Source organism: Diabrotica virgifera, chromosome 5 (genome assembly GCF_917563875.1).
Source record: "Diabrotica virgifera virgifera chromosome 5, PGI_DIABVI_V3a".
Lineage (NCBI taxonomy): Eukaryota > Metazoa > Arthropoda > Insecta > Coleoptera > Chrysomelidae > Diabrotica > Diabrotica virgifera.
Window position 1 is genome coordinate 112,088,212 of NC_065447.1, and position 20,711 is coordinate 112,108,922.

At 33.4% G+C, this 20,711-nt stretch overlaps 1 protein-coding gene and 1 long non-coding RNA gene across 2 annotated transcripts in view; one reads left to right on the forward strand and one right to left on the reverse strand.

Annotated features, from left to right (window-relative positions):
• Positions 1-1,792: 1,792 nt before the first annotated feature.
• Positions 1,793-20,711, reverse strand: part of LOC126884299 (sulfite oxidase-like) — a 111,674-nt gene continuing 92,755 nt past the window's right edge. Inside the window, exon 10 of the mRNA XM_050650239.1 lies at positions 1,793-2,085. Within this exon, the coding sequence (XP_050506196.1) occupies positions 1,957-2,085 (129 nt within the window). The 3' untranslated portion in view covers positions 1,793-1,956. The remainder of the gene's footprint in view (positions 2,086-20,711) is intronic.
• Positions 4,840-17,384, forward strand: LOC126884300 (uncharacterized). The gene is made up of 2 exons (XR_007697947.1): positions 4,840-5,460; positions 16,216-17,384. It is a non-coding gene; the product is annotated as an uncharacterized LOC126884300 (long non-coding RNA).

Genomic DNA, 20,711 nt, shown 5'->3' on the forward strand with positions numbered 1-20,711 from the left:
TTTCCTTCTAAATATATGTATGCATCTTGGCCATCAAACATATTCTTCCAAACATTTTTTTAAGGGGTTACATAGGTCTTGTGGGTAAAAAAAGTGACTTTTTAAAAAAATTATATCTCGAAAACTAAAATTTATTTTTATTTATAATTGGAACATGTAAAAGTATAGTACTTAGGTAGTCTCAAAAAAAGTTTCAGCCAAAAATATTCATTTTTGTAGAGTTTAAGTTTTTTTTTGCGTTGGCAGCATAACTAAGTCCAGTCTCATCTGAAATAAAAAAGTTTCTTGTAGTTTATACCTCTGGCTAGAATATGAACGAAGGAATTAAAAAAAATGAAATTTGAAGATTTTACATAAGTTTAAACACATTTTTGACCCCAATTTTTCTCATTTTTAAAGTAGTTTTTTTTATAAAACAAAAATGACCTCATCTAATAAAAAATCCTTTGTTCATTCACTAGCCAGCGGTATAAACTACAAGAAACTTTGATTTCAGATGAGACTGGACTTGTTATGCAAAAAAGGGCTGTTGTCGAAAAATTGCAGTCAACTCTACAAAAATGAATATTTTTGGCTAAAATTTTTTTGAGAGTACTATACTTTTACATGTTTCAATTATAAATAAAAATAATTTTTAGTTTCCAAGATATAATTTTTTTAAAAAGTCACTTTTTTTACCTGCAAGACAACAACTTAACAAATTGTTGATTTCAAATTGTAACAGTTGTTTTGCAAAGTATGCTGCCCTCTTGTATTTTCTGTGTTATCTTCAAAAAACACAAAACAAAAAAAAAATAAAACAAAAGTTTAACCTTCACACCACAGAATCAAGCAATCAAGTATCAAGTTACACAAATTTTCAAACACCTCACCTGACACAGCGTCTCAAGTACGATTGCGCGAATTGGTAAATATAACTCCGCACGACCACGCAACTCGAAACACAAGTACGCAAACACGGTTGCGTGAAGCGTGGCTCGCAATCGTGAAATTTACGAGACTTGCTCGACCTGTAGATTCTTGTGGTCAAACTGGCAGAACCTTTGACAAACGGATAGCAGAACACAAAAGGGCTTTCAACAATAGAAAAACAGACACTTCTACATACGCACTTCACCTTCTAGATCATAATCATTCTTTTAATGAACAGTTTCCAATTTTGCATATTCAAAATAAAGGTCTTAAGCTATCTTTATTAGAATCTATGGAAATTAATAAATTGAAAAATACAGATATAATTGTAAAGTCGATAAAGACTTTAAAAAGGCAAACACATAGTAAACTAAATCACTTGAGAAAGGCACTCTGCCGAAACAGCTGTAGTCACTTAGTTGTAATAAATTTTGTGGAAGTATAGAAAACAAACGTTTTCAGTGTTTTATTGTTAGATAAAATAAACTTCCATCAAGTAACAGTCGAATACATCAATTAATTAAATAAAATATTAAAAAAGCGAGTCTGTACCGCCATTAAAAGAACAAAGTAAATACACTTTCTTCAAATAAACTTTTTAATCCCACTTTTTATATTGTGTCACATTGGAATTACTAAAAATGGATTATCTATAACAAGAAATCGAACTTGGCTGACTTTGCAACATTTAGCGCGCCTATGAGTATAATAATTACTGTTATCACAATAGTGTGCTTTCTTTTTTGATAGTATAGCGTCACTATCACTGTCGTATTGCCGACGCACTGTTGAAAGTTAGCAGAACTTTAGAAAAAAAATATTGATGACGCGCCGATATAGCCTCTTAAGCTTTTTATTGGTTATAAAAATAAAACAACAATTAATTAATTTAAATATATATTTTCTTTCATATATACCAATTCTCAACAACCAACAAATTATTTGACTCTTTGTTCGCCTTATACATATATAATCTCAAAAATTATTAAGCAATTTCTTAATACTCTCAATACATAAAAAAGAAGTGACTTAAAACTAGATTGTTCATTTTTTTAGATTTGCCCTAACTTTGTGATAGGCGTTGCTTAACACTCCTCTTAAATTCCAAATATTTTCAACGTTTTCCGGTTGAGTATTGTATGAAGAATCTACTGCTTTCGCCCAAATTTCTACCTGAAATAAGTTATTACACGTATTTTATATACAACAAGCTGAAAATGCGAGCATTATCATAACGAAAACGTTGTCTATTTACTTATTTAGATTCATTATATGAAAAATTGCTATTACGAAAAGTTGTCTAGAATTAAAAACTATGTTTTAATATGCAATTATATCCCTCTAATTGAAATATTGTGAACTATAAAGGTATTTTACTCTTGAGCGAATTCATATTTTTGATCTACCTCGTACAAAATTTAAAATTTAATATGATGGTTACATTTTTGGACCATGAAGAGCTTTTTATGAATAACTTTTTTCGTAAAATCAATACTGAAAGAGTTATTAATGAAAATTATTTAAGGTATCAATAAGTTGAGAAAAAAATTCAAATATTATTTTTTTCATTAGGATACTGCATATACTAGAACATAATTTTAATTCCAAACAACTTTTCATAAAAACAATTTTTTATTATTGTGATAAATAAAGGCACTTTACTCTTGAGCAAAATTCATGTTTTTTGACATACCTCGTATAATATAGATAAAATTTGATATTTGATTATTGAAACTTAGGTTTTAGACCACGCAAAACTTTTTATGAAGAATATTGTTTTTATAAAATTAAAAATAAAAAATTTTCCCATAATAATTATGTGTCCAACTTAAGTAGACACGCCATGTGTCCAACTTAATATAATACATATTATTGGGTAGACATGTCAAATACAAAATAGTAAGCTACCATTTAACATTACCTATATTAACATTAATAAATAAAATTTGACGTTTATGTGTCAAACGAAAAAAAAAAAAAACAAAAAAATCCATGGTAAGGCACTATGGGACAGAGCTGATATTACAGATATACGACGGAGATGCAAGGTGCAGAACATCAAGAACTGGGTAAGAAACGGAAGAGTAAAATGAAACGATCATACAGTGCGATGAAATAAGTGTTAGCCCCCCTTAATAACTTATTTATTTCTAGCACATAAGCAAAACGCTCGGACAGGTCGATTTTTAAAATATTCAAAGTATATTATATAATGTTTCGAACTTTACGCGATCCCTCTTCAGGTGACAGGCAAAACTTTGATTTTTTTAAATGGGAAAGTACATCATGTGATAGCTCATGTAAAAGCGTTTGAAATACTGATTACAAAAATGTATAATACTTTAATCCTTTTAAGAGCGTAAGCGCAAAATTTCGATCGAATTGTTTTTAAATGCATTCATTTTTTTCGAATTCTGAGAAAACTAATAAGTATTTTTGAAAAATTTAAACGCAGAATAAAAGATTACATTATTACCGAGGCCTGAAAGTCCCTTAGTAGTGCAGTCATTGAAGCGTAAAATAGGTTTTTAACTCCGAAATTTTTTACTATGAACCGATTTACATGAGATTTTGGAATTAGGCTTATCTTACCCATAACTTCAAAAGTGATATTGATCCGAACTCCGTTTTCACCCTGGGGGTGGTTGCCACCCCTTTTCGGTGGTGGAATTTTTTTTTCAAAAAATGTATAAAGTTTTTTCAAAAACCCAATACTTTTCAAGTTATTGGCAATTGAAAATTCGGAATTTTCTCACGATGTTCAACAGTTTTTTGCAAATATCTCCAAAAATATGCATTTTAACGATAATATTATACTGAACAAAATTGTAGCAGGTGAAAAAATAAACAAATTGGTGTTTTAAAGAGTGTTCTAAGTGCAATATTAAGCGAGATATTGAAGATCAAAGACGTTTTTTATTTTGTGTGAAATTTAATCGATGCATTCAATGCCATCTAGCGGAGAGCGAATAAATTTTATGCATGCTAATGAGAAAGGAGTTTATAGTGCTTAAAATAAGCTGTAAAATAAGCACTGTTAAAAGTCTTTTGTACGTAAAATGAGTGAGCTGTAATTAAAAAAAAAGAGAAACATCTAATGGTTTTTTTAAATCAATGGATTTTATAAGTGCCATTTTCATCAAAATTAAAATTAATCGTATTCTTTAATCAATCATATCTTTGGTCAATTTTTGTGTGATAGGAAAAATAAACAAATCAAAATTTTTGTCAAAAAAGCCTATTTTTTTACTATTACACTTTTTAACGTACCTTTCATTATTTTTGAGATATTATGAAAAGAAGGTGGTTTGTTTTAAACTCGAAAAATTTTGTTTCTTAAAATCGTGATTTTTTCAAAAAATATGTGTTTCGAAATAGCGAAACTGCTAGAATCCATCAAACTCTTTATATACACACACCGGCAAAATTAGCCGAACACGTTAAAAATGGGACATGTTTGATGTCTCGTATTTCATAAACCAGTTGTCCGATTTAAGTGATTCTTTTAGTATGTTATAGCCTTATTATTTAAGAATATCGTTGTAATAATATTGTTGCGAGACAGGTAAATACCATTTTATACCGGGTGTACCAATCATACTGGTGTTTTTTTCTTAAAGTTTGGAACACCCTGTGGAATATTATAGCATATGTAAAATATTAGAATTAATGCTCGATTGTAGACTTAGGCTTGCTTAACATTTTTCTTTTCGATTCATTTACTTATGTGAGATAATAAAAAAGTTATGTGCGTTAACAACTATCCATGTTTTTCATCAATAAATCCTCATAGTAGGGGAGGAAAGTATACTAAATTTGCAGTTACTCGAGCGTTATGGGGACCTATTGGATTGTGAAGAGTATGTGCTAAAATCAGAAAAAGGTTAAGTTACGTTTTCCATAAAGTGGGAGTATTTTCATTTTTTAATTTAATTTTCCATTTGAAACAATCATTTTTCTCCGATTATAGCGCTATCTATCCATAATTCGAAAAAATATGTCGAATAAAAGTTGCTTATTTTTACGTAAAGAATCCGAATCTGCAATAAAAATTGGGGGCTCCTATTTAAGATTTTAAATTAAATCCCCCACCCCACCTCCGTGGGGGCTTGTGACACCCCACGGAGAGAGGTTGTGACGTTCCGCCCCTTATAGAATCCATTATTGATGGGAAGATATTATTTCATTATTTTTAGAATTATTTTCTTTCAATGGTTATTAAAATATAACATAACACCATCACAGAATTTTAAATGCTTGTGACGTCACATTTTAAGTGTGGCAACATTGGTTTGCTTGCGTTTGACAGCGTATCGATGGGAGAGGGGAATTGAATTGCCCACGGAGATCGTCAGCCAGCTAACGAGAGGGCATTGGCTTTCTAGAAGTGTGTCGGAGTGGCAGGTCGGTAGCTTGATATTTTACCCACAATTTCAAGATCCAAATTATAATTAAAGATTGAATCCATCCAGCATTAGGGAATATAAAGTTATTAGTGAATACGAAGTTGAAGAATTTGAATGCAGATTTAAAATGAGTTCCGGCCTGGTAAATAAAAAATTTTATTAATTTATTTTCCGCCATATTGAAATTTTCTTGACTAACTTGCTAATTAAGTTTCATGTCGTCTATGTTCATGGTTTCTATGGTTTATTTTCATGGATCAAAATCATCGAGAGATAATTGAATATTCTTTGCTAATTTGTGCTTTCTGTTGGAAAATAGAGCTAATTTAAACTCAATTTTTTTTATATTCCTTTCAAGTCTACAGATCTCCTATCTTTTGAACCATGATCAAACAAGTATCCATTGCCTAATCATACTATATTTCATCCTTGTATAATATATCTATATACCTGTGTATATATTATAATGAAATATTTTTTCACAGTAATTATATCTTGTAGCCAAATTGAAAATCACATGTGTTATTTGAACAAGGTCATCTGATAACAACTTAATAAAGAGTCGAGCTGTCTAGTCATTCAAGTTTTTGGACTTAATGACCTATTTCTTCTTATTCCCATAGGAATAAAAACACCTCCTCGTTTCTCTTGCTTCTTTTTGACACATTGGTGGATTGGTAGTAATACCATATGTGTTTTTTTAGCCACCACTATGAAATCATAAAAAAAAAAAAGAAAACCTAAGACCACCAAGGTAGACCACTTCTAGAGAGACGGTCACTAGGAGACCAGCCTGGAAGATCTCCATATCTATCTTTTTCGCCTGTACCTTCAACTGGTTTTTTTTTCACCTGTTTTCTTGTACCTCCAGCAGGACAGTTGCAAGAGGGAGTTAGCACCCCCTTGTGCTCATTGCATCCCGGTCAATTTGGGGAATACACAGCAAGGAACGCACCGCAAGGAACATTGGAAGATTGTGAAAAGGGGTTTGTGTTGATGAACATTCGGTTTGCTCTAAGTAAAAATTTAGACTGGTTTTTTGTGATTTTCAGGATACTTAGTTTATTCATATAGGTACTTTATAAATTTATTGCACATAACCTTTCCCTTTTCAAGATTTTTATAGTATTACAGAACAGTATAATAATTGATAGCGTTCCCCAAAGCTGCGTAACCTCCATGGTGAGAATCTCTGAGCTCAGATACTTTCCCATACAATAGTGTTGGTACTCTTATATTTTTTTATTATTCTTTGGCTTGTTTCCCTTTTATATAACTATTTAAACTCCTTTAATTATTTTAGTATATTTTAAATTAAATTTTTCAAATTAACTTCAAATATCATTAAAAATTTCTATTATTCAAATTATTTAACTTTAACTATTAATTTTTATATTAAATTCGAATAAATCCCTAGTACCCATCCCCTCAGGAAGGTACTAGTTTTACTTGCCATTATTATTAAGAACCACGAGTCGGTAAAAGGATCTTTGGTATCCAGAACTCCGTTGGTTCACTTAGGGACTTGGTACCCGTCAACTCATTGAGTTGTACATACATATATTAAATATCTTGTTCATATTATCAGGTAGTATTGAATTAAGTGTACGTATGATATTCGTACCATTGTTATTGGGTGAGGGTAGTTACTGCTAACCAAGTGTAAGTTGTACTTTCTGTATTAGAGGTACCCTTATTCAGATTTTCTAACCTTATTAAGATTATTCTTAGATTATATTTGTAAGGTAATTCTGTAAATGACTTTCACTAGTATTTTTTTTTTGTCATGTTAGAGTTACATACTAGTTACTTGTCTTAACTCGGAGATTGTGAAAATCTGGTAGTTACATTCAATAAATATACATTTATTGTGATTTTTTTTTCTTATTACTCCTTTATCTTGATAATATATTTTATAACTTAATAATCTTTAATAACATTTAACCTACTTGTACTACAAATTTAATATACTCTATAGCAGCGTAGAATACCTGGAAGAGGGTTAACCCAGTTATCCTTCTTCTGGCGCCCAAAAATTTATTCTATTTTCATTATATTATTATATTTACCTTATCTACTTTGTGAACAGTGTCTTAATATCTTCTTTTCTAGCCATCATTGTCATTTCCTTTAATTTATTGTCCAGCCAGAAATAGCCGTGCAAATTGGCCGAATCCTTCCTTGAGTGTCAAGTGGCCATTCTCTTGCATATTGAGCTAGCTATTCAAGTTACATCTATCTATTCATAATTTTCCATCTCCAGTCCTATATCAAGTCTATACTCTTTGTCTTTACATCTTCCCATACAAGTACTACTGCGAAGTAGTATTTTAGTTACTTCAGCTTCTTCCAACGTAGAAGCCACACATTTTTGTTCCTTTGGCTACATTAAGTAGATCTTCTTTTTCCTACTTCTGTTGGAGTTTATCACTCTCTGTGCATTCACTCAACAGAAAATCTTCTTCTAACAGGTTACATTGGCGCCCAACGTGGGGCCTTATTTTTGGTCTGAGACAGTACTTATTTAGGTCAATTCTTCTCTTTTTATCTCAAGTTTCTTTGTTATTTCCGTTTGGTATCTCTATACACATCTTGTTACTTATTTATTTTATTTTTAATTTCTGATACATATCAGGTATTCTTATACGCTGTTTTGATTTTTGTTTATATTTTGGGACCTCATTATAGTATAGGTTTGTGCAACTTACATTCTGGGTTAAATTTGAATTTTTTATTGGGAACTTATATTTAATATTGCTATTAATAATATAATTCATATAAGGTAATTTTTATTCCTTCAGCCAATAGTGGTATAGTTGGAGGTACAACTAAGCATTGATTATTATTATATATATTTTTTCCAAAGTGGTGGTAAGTTACATATAAATAAAAATTTACTTCCAGTATTTAGGTAGTAGGTTTACTTGAGTATACATTATTTATTGGATTATTTATCCATTTATTTGATCTTATATATTTATTTGATCTTATTTATTTGATTATATACTTCATTATATATATATATATATTTTTTGCTGGCCATTTTGATTTTGTTGGTGTGTTGCGAATATTTTCTCGGTATATATATTTTGCGTGCAAACTTAGGTATCTTTCATACTTCTGTTCTTTGGACTACTTGTCAATAATTTTGCTCTCATCATGTGTGCTTTTAAAGCTGAACATCTTCTGGTGGATGAACTGGATTATGAATTAAAGATTAGGGACATAATGCCAGAGGAGTCGACAACTGTCGATAAAAAACGCAATCTTCTGAGAGGTGCTTTGAAACAAGAAGCTGGCAATAGGAGTTTTCTCCAAATATCAGCTGTATCCATCCCTTTTGAGGAACAACAGAAAGGAATCTCTGAAACATTGGACAGCTTGTCTAAAAAAATCGAAAAATTTAGGGGAACTGTAAAGGATACAGAGTATGCGCGATTAACATCTCGTCTAGGCCATATTTCTGCCCGTGTACACTTGTTACACTGTCCTACCGAAGAACAGGAACCTTTCAAGAAATCTGTTTCTCTTAGAATATTAACACTAGAGGGTGAACTTGATTCTAGAGTTAACCCCATAGCTACCTCTACTCCTAATGCTCCAGTCAATGTATCTAGTTTCACTTACTCCAAACCTGTGCAAGTACACAAATGGGGTATTTCATTTTCAGGTGAAAAACAGCACACTGATGTGATGTCATTTTTGGAAAGGGTTGAATGTCTTCGAGTATCTAGAGGTGTTTCTGAAGAGGATTTGTTTGCTGCATCTGCTGAACTGTTCACCGGGACAGCTTTTACCTGGTTTAGGAATAATAGGGGTAATTTTTCTTGTTGGTCTGATCTGATTAAAAAGTTGAAGTCAGATTTTCTTCCGTACTCGTTCCAGGACGACCTACTAGATCAAATTAAGAATCATAAGCAGAAACCTGGGGAATCTGTTACTATGTTTATTAATACTATATTAGGTATGTGTAGTCGTTTAGACACTCCTTTGTCAGATTTAGCTAAAATTAAAATCATCCTTAAATGTCTATTACCCTTTTATCATCAACAATTAGCTCTTATGGACATTCAGAACATTGATGACCTTACTATAAAGTGCAAACGTTTGGAGGAAACTTTATCCTGGTCTTCGCAACCTCCATCCACATCTCGATCCTATTCTAACTCTTCTTCTCAGCCAACTTCCTTTAGGCAACGTTCTTGGCCAAATAAGGGCCATGATCATAATGTTTCGGTTGTTAGTTCTCTTGTCTGTTGGAATTGTGATCAGCCAGGTCATCCGTTTTACAATTGTGCAATTCCTCAAAGTCGTATTTTCTGCCATGGTTGTGGCCGAGAGAACACCCTTAAAAGGAATTGTTCTAAGTGTTCGGGAAACGAGACGTCGGAGGTCCGTCCCCTGAACGTTTCTCCGTCCAACACCCAATCAGGGAATCCAACCCCATCGTCAAACGAAACTGCTGGACCAAGCACATCCAGCAACCCAAACCCATCTTCACGAAAAGGGAAAGGGGTGTCGTTCAAGAAAACAGCACACACCACAAAACAAAATTAAACCAGAAATTAATTTCTATAGATGATACGTTAGATTCGCTTGATTCAAATGATCACAGATGTTCATTTACAAATTCTTCTTTGATTGGTAGTGTTCAACGTAACAATAATAATTGTGATAGTGATGTAGTTCCATTATCTATATTAGATTCTAGTTTTGTTAATGATGATGATACGTCTAGGTTAGTTCCCTATAACGGTTCTAGACAACCAAATACTTTATATCTAGATATTAATTCTTTATTAGTTAGGAAACAAAATGATAATAGGCCATATCTCCCTATTCAAATTCTAGGACAATCGTGTTTAGCTTTGTTAGATAGTGGCTCTAATATTTCCTTGATAGGGGCACATTCATTAAATTTATTGAAAAATTCTAGTATTCCCATTATGCCCATTTCATCTTTGCAAGTATCTACTGCAGATGGTACAGTTCAGTCCATTACAGGCAAACTCCAAATTGAAATCACAGTGGCCGATTTATGTAGAGAAATTACATTCTATGTTATTCCTTCCGTGCAGAATTCTATAATTCTAGGTATGGACTTTTTCAATGCTTTCAATAGCACCTTAAGTTGTTCTGATTTTTCTTTTTCCATATCTGAATTTAATTTATCTACCCTTAGTGCTATTCATGATTTTGCTAGTTTATCAAGCTCCGAACAAAGGCAATTAGAGAGTATGATCTCTAAATTCACTACTCTTTCTTCAAAAGACAAACTAGGTCGTACGTCGTTAATATCTCACACTATCGAAGTGGGAAATCCCACTCCTTTTAGGTTGTATCAGTATCCCATACCTCAAGCCTGGCAGGCAGATTTAGAAAAAGAAGTAGATTCGATGCTTGCTTTAAATATCATAGAACATTCAACGTCGTCCTATTGTTCCCCACTCTGGTTAACGAAGAAGAAGGATGGATCCTTCAGGATCTGCTTTGACGGTCGAAAACTAAACAGTATCACAACGAACAGGGATGCTTATCCTATCCCCAGAATAGATGTGATTTTGAGCAAACTTCAGAATGCCAAATACATCTCTTCTATTGATTTGTCTAAGGCCTTCTTACAGATCCCACTGAGTGAAGAGAGCAAGAAGTATACTGCTTTTGCTGTCAGTGGTAAAGGATTATTCCAGTTTGTCACCATGCCTTTCGGTCTTGTTTCTGCTCCTCAGACAATGTGTCGTCTGATGGATTTAGTCATTGGTCCACAGTTAGAGCCCTATGTTTTCTATTATTTGGACGATATTTTGGTTGTCACTCCCGATTTTTCCCTTCATATGGAAATTTTAGATAAGTTATTTTTACGTCTTAAGGAAGCTAATCTGACGATCAATTTGGATAAATGTCAGTTTTGTCGTCCTAGTCTTAAGTTCTTGGGTTATGTTGTTGATAACCAGGGGCTAAGGACTGATCCTGAGAAAATAGTAGCTATTAAAAATTTTCCCATACCTAAGACCACCACCCAAGTCCGTAGGATATTGGGAATGTGTGGCTATTATCGTCGGTTTGTACCGTCATACTCTACCTTGTTGTCTCCTCTTACTGATCTTTTGAAGAACAGGAAAAAGGGACAGACCATTACTTGGACTCCTGAGGCCGATGAAGCTTTTCGGCGCGTTAAAGATGCTTTAACGAGCGCTCCGGTCATGATGTCACCTAATTTTGATGAGCATTTTTATCTAATGACAGATTGCTCTAATACTGCTTCTGGTGGCGTATTATTTCAGTTGAAGGATGGCTCTGAACACCCAATAGCTTACACTAGTAAGAAGTTGAATAAGGCCCAGAAAAACTATTCAACCACAGAGAAAGAACTCTTAGCTATCATCCATGGGTTAGAAGCGTTTCGTTATTATTTGGAAGGTCGTAATTTCACTATAATTACGGACCATAGTTCCTTGGTATGGCTTCATAGTATGAAAAACCCTTCTCAGAGACTTTCTCGATGGATATGTAAACTGGCTGCCTATTCATATAAGATTGTCCATAGAAAGGCAAACGGGGTCGTGGTTGCAGATGCTCTTTCACGTGTCCACGATATTAATGTCCTAGATCTGTCTTCTTTAACCCCTGATGTGTGGTATCAGAATATGATTGATAGGGTTACTCAAGACCCACAAAAATATCCTGATTTTAAGGTAGAGAATAATGTTCTGTACAAACACACCTTTAGTCCGATAGAGTCCTTATCCAACATGTCGGAGTGGAAAATAGTTGTGCCTACGCCAAATAGGGAAAATATTCTGCATATGTTTCATGATGAAGTTACAGCTGGTCATTTTGGGTTTTATAAGACATATCACCGCATTGCTGAATTATATTATTGGCCTGGCATGCGGAAGTCTATTAAAAGGTACATTTCTAAATGCATGGTTTGTGCTACTTGCAAACCAAGTAACCTACCACAAGCTGGACTTATGGGTTCCTTCAGAAACATCAATTTTCCTTGGCAGATGATCTCAATGGATCTCATTGGACCGTATCCTCGGAGCTACAAGGGTAATACCTATTGCCTGGTAGTTGTGGATTATTTCACTAAATTTCCTTTAGTTTGTCCTCTTCGTCAGGCCACAACTCCAGCAATTTTGAAATATTTGGAGGAACAAGTCTTTTTGGTGTACGGTGTTCCCCAAATTGTGTCATGTGACAATGGTCCTCAGTTTGTATCAAAGGCCTTTAAAGATCTTTTAGCTAAATATAAGGTTCAGAAGACCTTTTATAATGCTGCCTACCATCCACAAGCAAACCATACTGAGAGAGTAAATCGCAGTATTGTCACAGCTCTAAGGTCCTATACATACCCAGATCACAGAGCTTGGGATCAATATATTCATTCCATAGCTCAAGCCATAAGGACTTCTGTCCATGAAGTTACCCAGTGCTCTCCAGCATATCTGAATTTTGGTAGGAATGTTGCTTTATCAGGTGATTATTTTGGTGTAATTTCAGACAATTCCGAAAATCTTCCTCAAATATCTGAGAAACTTCATCGCTTAGATGATCTCCAGACGTTACCTCATATTTTCGCAGACATTAGGAAGAAGTTAAAAACTTCTTACCTAAGGAACCAGCAGCACTATAATTTGAGGAAACGAGATCTGCGATTCTTTGTTGGTGATCGAGTATTAAAGCGCAATTTTGTCAAATCCAGTAAGGGTGATGCCATTTCTGCAAAGTTTTGCCAGAAGTATGTCCCATGTACTGTCTTAAGGGTAATATCTCCTTTGATTTATGAATTAAAGGACAATTTGACTAATAAGCGAATTGGTCAATTTCATGTAAAGGATTTACTGCCTGACAATACCATGGACGATGTTGATTCTTCAACTTCATCGGAAGAAGATTAACTTAGGGTTGTTTAAGCTAATATCTTCCTGTGTTTGCCTTTAGCTCGTTTTATTATGGTATAGTATTTTAGTCTAAATTTTTAATCACCAGAGAGTGCAGGACCATAGCATAATTTTTAACCTTCGGCATGGTTTGATGACTTCTCACTTATTAGTTACTTATTAGGTACCGAATTCTTGTGTAATACCGCTTGTATGAGTTTATCATTTTTTCTGTATTATGAATTGCATTTTAATTCATGGACAAATATTCTCAAGTACTAATCCAGCCAATAGTATTACCAAGTTGATAATCCCCACTTGTACTTTTAGTTTGTGTACTCAACCTCTTATAATAAAAGGGCTGTTGATTATTAGATATTTGGATATGTCGGCTCATACAAGTATTCTTGCTGAATAGAAATGGAACTATGTTACACTACCATATCTTAGATTATGTGTTATATTTTGGATATTTGATTACCTACTTATTATTATTTTTTTTATATTATTTTTATATCATGTAAGTATTGGATTTGCCATATTGGAAAGATGGGGTTTTTAATTTGTTATTGGGTTACGCTATTGACATTTGTCACGGACATGTTAGATACTTTACAATAATTCAGATCCTTATTTTCTCCACAGTATAATTCTGGAATGAGTTTGGAATTTTGGTTTATAGATGAATTCTTGAGTCTTTCATATTTCTTCTTATGAACTAGTCTGTTAATGCTCAAAGTTGGTGAATACGTGGGTTCGAAATTCAGCAACTGATCACTGCTATCCGATTTCGTAATCCATGTCTTTCATGGTTGAGTATGCGGATGTTTATGCATGATAATATTTCCGGTCGGGAAACGGTGCGCAACATTTCCTAACCATTCTTGTGTAATTAGTCCAGATATTCCAGGCACGTTTTCACACGATAATAGGGAAGTTTAGTTTGCTTATTTTATGTCTCTTAGTTCATAGTATATTGATGCTTTGATTATCCATATACGTAGAGTCGTAATGTTAGTGATCAACCCGTCGGGACAAATTATTGATTTTCTTTTTAGTAGATTCCCTCTTCTATCCTCAGGCATTAGTTGTTGCTTAGATTCAGGAATATCTCCTGGATAATCCTATGTATGTTCAAATGAATATACAGTCTTATAAAAAAAAATTGGGAGCTCGTTCCCGTCATATTTTGTATTTACCATAGAGTCATAGTACTTATAAGTTACCCTTCATTTTTATTATTTAGTTTAGATAGGCTCATATTACCGAATGAGGGAAGATGTAGAGCTAATTTAGTTATTTATTTAGTATTAGTGGGAATTGGTCCATAAATTTTCCTGATCGTTCTTCTTTGGATATGCTCTTATAAATCTGGTGTCCATTGATAGTCCGATTTTGGATTGAGTGTCCAATTCCACATTTAGTTTGGTTAATGTGTTTGGATTCGTTTGGTATGTTTACTATTTGTATTATTCGGTATTGGTGAGAATTGTTCCATAAATCTTCCTGATTGTTCTTCTCTGGATATGCCATTACAAATCTGGTGTCCATTGTTATTCCAATTTTGGATTGAGTGTTCGATTATTCTTCACTAATTTTAGTTATTGATTTATTTGGTGACTTTAGTATATTTACTTGCGTTAGGGTATGAATTGGCTCACACCTTTGCCTGGTTGTTCGTCCTTGGATATACCCTTTATAAATCTGATGTCCAGGGATAGTACAACTTTGGATTTGCTGCCAATTCGACACTTATTTGTCATTATAAATTAAATCTCATCTGTAGGTTGTTTGGCTTTAAAAAAAAAAAAAAAAAAAAAAACAGTCACGTTTACTAGGACTTCGGGTCATCTTTTGCAATTCCTGTTAGTTGCTGCAGTGACCATCCTGCTTTCCCTTGATTATTAGTTGTGATTATTTGTAATCTTGCGAATCAACGGGGAATGATACACTAAGTACTACTACTTTAGTTTAATATGTGAAAAAAAAAAAAATTTTAATTAAAATTTTTTTTTCTCGTGGTCAAAAGGGAATGTGACGTTCCGCCCCTTATAGAATCCATTATTGATGGGAAGATATTATTTCATTATTTTTAGAATTATTTTCTTTCAATGGTTATTAAAATATAACATAACACCATCACAGAATTTTAAATGCTTGTGACGTCACATTTTAAGTGTGGCAACATTGGTTTGCTTGCGTTTGACAGCGTATCGATGGGAGAGGGGAATTGAATTGCCCACGGAGATCGTCAGCCAGCTAACGAGAGGGCATTGGCTTTCTAGAAGTGTGTCGGAGTGGCAGGTCGGTAGCTTGATATTTTACCCACAATTTCAAGATCCAAATTATAATTAAAGATTGAATCCATCCAGCATTAGGGAATATAAAGTTATTAGTGAATACGAAGTTGAAGAATTTGAATGCAGATTTAAAATGAGTTCCGGCCTGGTAAATAAAAAATTTTATTAATTTATTTTCCGCCATATTGAAATTTTCTTGACTAACTTGCTAATTAAGTTTCATGTCGTCTATGTTCATGGTTTCTATGGTTTATTTTCATGGATCAAAATCATCGAGAGATAATTGAATATTCTTTGCTAATTTGTGCTTTCTGTTGGAAAATAGAGCTAATTTAAACTCAATTTTTTTTATATTCCTTTTAAGTCTACAGATCTCCTATCTTTTGAACCATGATCAAACAAGTATCCATTGCCTAATCATACTATATTTCATCCTTGTATAATATATCTATATACCTGTGTATATATTATAATGAAATATTTTTTCACAGTAATTATATCTTGTAGCCAAATTGAAAATCACATGTGTTATTTGAACAAGGTCATCTGATAACAACTTAATAAAGAGTCGAGCTGTCTAGTCATTCAAGTTTTTGGACTTAATGACCTATTTCTTCTTATTCCCATAGGAATAAAAACACCTCCTCGTTTCTCTTGCTTCTTTTTGACACATTGGTGGATTGGTAGTAATACCATATGTGTTTTTTTTAGCCACCACTATGAAATCATAAAAAAAAAAAGAAAACCTAAGACCACCAAGGTAGACCACTTCTAGAGAGACGGTCACTAGAAGACCAGCCTGGAAGATCTCCATATCTATCTTTTTCGCCTGTACCTTCAACTGGTTTTTTTTTCACCTGTTTTCTTGTACCTCCAGCAGGACAGTTGCAAGAGGGAGTTAGCACCCCCTTGTGCTCATTGCATCCCGGTCAATTTGGGGAATACACAGCAAGGAACGCACCGCAAGGAACATTGGAAGATTGTGAAAAGGGGTTTGTGTTGATGAACATTCGGTTTGCTCTAAGTAAAAATTTAGACTGGTTTTTTGTGATTTTCAGGATACTTAGTTTATTCATATAGGTACTTTATAAATTTATTGCACATAACCTTTCCCTTTTCAAGATTTTTATAGTATTACAGAACAGTATAATAATTGATAGCGTTCCCCAAAGCTGCGTAACCTCCATGGTGAGAATCTCTGAGCTCAGATACTTTCCCATACAATAGTGTTGGTACTCTTATATTTTTTTATTATTCTTTGGCTTGTTTCCCTTTTATATAACTATTTAAACTCCTTTAATTATTTTAGTATATTTTAAATTAAATTTTTCAAATTAACTTCAAATATCATTAAAAATTTCTATTATTCAAATTATTTAACTTTAACTATTAATTTTTATATTAAATTCGAATAAATCCCTAGTACCCATCCCCTCAGGAAGGTACTAGTTTTACTTGCCATTATTATTAAGAACCACGAGTCGGTAAAAGGATCTTTGGTATCCAGAACTCCGTTGGTTCACTTAGGGACTTGGTACCCGTCAACTCATTGAGTTGTACATACATATATTAAATATCTTGTTCATATTATCAGGTAGTATTGAATTAAGTGTACGTATGATATTCGTACCATTGTTATTGGGTGAGGGTAGTTACTGCTAACCAAGTGTAAGTTGTACTTTCTGTATTAGAGGTACCCTTATTCAGATTTTCTAACCTTATTAAGATTATTCTTAGATTATATTTGTAAGGTAATTCTGTAAATGACTTTCACTAGTATTTTTTTTTTGTCATGTTAGAGTTACATACTAGTTACTTGTCTTAACTCGGAGATTGTGAAAATCTGGTAGTTACATTCAATAAATATACATTTATTGTGATTTTTTTTTCTTATTACTCCTTTATCTTGATAATATATTTTATAACTTAATAATCTTTAATAACATTTAACCTACTTGTACTACAAATTTAATATACTCTATAGCAGCGTAGAATACCTGGAAGAGGGTTAACCCAGTTATCCTTCTTCTGGCGCCCAAAAATTTATTCTATTTTCATTATATTATTATATTTACCTTATCTACTTTGTGAACAGTGTCTTAATATCTTCTTTTCTAGCCATCATTGTCATTTCCTTTAATTTATTGTCCAGCCAGAAATAGCCGTGCAAATTGGCCGAATCCTTCCTTGAGTGTCAAGTGGCCATTCTCTTGCATATTGAGCTAGCTATTCAAGTTACATCTATCTATTCATAATTTTCCATCTCCAGTCCTATATCAAGTCTATACTCTTTGTCTTTACATCTTCCCATACAAGTACTACTGCGAAGTAGTATTTTAGTTACTTCAGCTTCTTCCAACGTAGAAGCCACACATTTTTGTTCCTTTGGCTACATTAAGTAGATCTTCTTTTTCCTACTTCTGTTGGAGTTTATCACTCTCTGTGCATTCACTCAACAGAAAATCTTCTTCTAACAGGTTACAAGGTGGGGGGTAAATTAAAAATTATAAATACGAACCCTGCGATATTTTGCGAAATGAACATCAGATCGTAAAACTGCAAAATACACCCATTCAATATTTTTCAAAAATCTACCGAATGGCACCAAACACGACCCCCTACGAAGGTGGGGTAAGGGGTTACATTAAAATATTAAATAGGAGCTCCCAATTTTTACTGCAGATTTGGATCCTTGACGTAAAAATAAGCAACTTTTATTCGCAACATTTTTTCCTATTATAGATAAATGGCGCTATAATCGGAAAAAACGATTGGTGGAAATGGAAAATTAAATTGAAAAATGGAGAGTCCCACACTTTATGGAAAACTTAACTTTTTTTGGTTGTAGCAGCCACTCTTCACAATCCACTCCAGGTCCCAAGAGCGCTCGAGTAATTGCAAATTTAGCATACTTTTCTCCCCTACTATGAGGATTTACTGATAAAAAACATGGTTAGTTGTTAAAGCACATAACTTTTTTATTTTCCAACATAAGCAAATAAATCAAAAAAGAAAATGTTAAGAAAGAATAATTCTACAATCAAGTTTTAATTTTAATATTTTATATATGCTGGAATATTCCACAGGGTGTTCCGAATTTTAAGAAAAAAACACAGTATGCTTGTTACACCCGGTATAAAATGACATTTACCTGTCTAGCAACAGTATTATTACACCGATATTCTTAAATAATAAGGCTATAACATACTAAAAGAATCACTCAAATCGGACCACTGGTTTATGAAATACGAGACATCAAACATGTCCCATTTTTAACGTGTTCGGCTAATTTTGCCGGTGTGTGTATATATACAATAGCACTAAAGGCCTTAGAGGCCCATGGCTTGAAAAGTTTGTTTTTTTTTCTTCATTTTCACGTTTCTTTATGTGCTGAGCTCTTCTCTGGCTTGATATGTGATTTTCCTCCATTCCTTCCTGTTACTCATTTTTCTTTTTTGGCCCTCTAGCCCCATTCTTTCCAAATCTTTTTCGACGTCTGGCTTCCATCTATTTTTCGGCCTTCCTCTTCTCTTTCTTGAAGTTATAGTGTAGTTTAGTACCTTTTTTGGAGTCCTCGTGTTTGGCATCCTTTCAATGTGACCTCGCCATCTAAGTCTCTGAGCCTTTATCACTCCTATTATATTAGGTTGGTTGTATAATTGCTTTAACTCATCATTTGATCTTCTCATCCATAAACCGTCCCTTATTTTTCCTCCATATATCTTCCTTAGTATTTTCCTTTCCCAGATCTCCAGTAAATTTTGTTCATTTTTTGTCATTGTCGATGTCTCACTGCAGTATGTTACTATTGGCTGTATAGTTGTTTTGTATAGCTGTACTTTTGCCCTTCTTGATAGAAACTTGCTTTTCAACATTGCATTAAGCGCATGTACACTTCTATTGCCTGCCATTATTCTAGCTTGTATTTCTTCTATAATGATAGGTTTACGTGATATTATTGCCCCTAGGTATGTAAATCTTTCTACCATTTCGAATTCGTATGATGTTCCTTCTTCTACTTCTACTTTAAACTTTTGTCCATTCCTAAACTGACCATCTGTCCACTCCATACATTTTGTTTTAGTTGAATTTATATACAGTCCCATTTTCTTCGCTGCTTTTACTATTCTCTGTACCATCTCCTGTAGCTCTTTTTTTCCTCTTGCCAGTAACACCACATCATCCGCAAACGCCAGAACTTGGTGTCTTCTTTGATATATGAGTCCTTCTCTATTGATTTTCGCTTCTCGCATTATTTTTTCTAGGCATAAGTTGAAGAGTAAAGATGACAGAGGATCGCCCTGTCTTAATCCTTCGTTTACTATAATTTTTTCTGATGATTGATTGTTTATTTTGACTCTGTTTTCTGTATTCTCCAGAGTAAGATGTATCATGTTACGTAACTTTCTGCTAACTCCCAATTCCTCAAGCGCCTCTTTTAATTGCTTCCTCTTTATTCTATCGTATGCGTGTTGGAAGTCGATGAATAATGCTATCGTTGGTAGGTTGTGTTCATAGCCTTCTGCTTGTAATTCTCTGATTACGAATACTTGGTCCGTTGTGCTTCTCTCTCTTCTAAATCCGCACTGATATTCGCCTATTATATTTTCAGCTTCTTTTTCAAGTTTGTCTTTTATGGATTTTCCTAGGATTTTGTATACGGTATTTAGTAATGCTATTCCTCTATAATTACTGCATTCTGTTTTGTCGCCTTTTTTATGTAATGGGCAGATAATTGCTTCCTTCCAGTCCTCTGGTATTCGTTCTTTTAACCATATATCTTTTATGATTTTATGTATCCAATCATTCAGCAATTTTCCACCATATTTCATCATCTCTGCTGTTATGTTATCGCTTCCAGGACATTTGTTGTTTTTAAGATTTTTAATTATTTCCTCGATTTGTTCTTTGCTCGGTGGATTATCTTCTATGTCTTCTAACCGTTCATTTTCTGTCTCTGCTTCTATGGATTCATTTTGGTTTGGCTTATTCTTGCCATTTAGTAATTCGTCAAAATACTCTTTCCATCTCTCTACTATTTCTGCTTCACCGCTTATATTATCTCCAGCTTTGTTTTTAACGAATATGGGTTTTTGCTGGTATCCTCTTTTCTCGTTTCTGGCACCTTGATAAAGGTTTTTTATTTCTTTATTTCTGTAGTTCTCTTCTATTTCTTTTAGCTTATTATCTAAGTGGTTTCTCTTCTT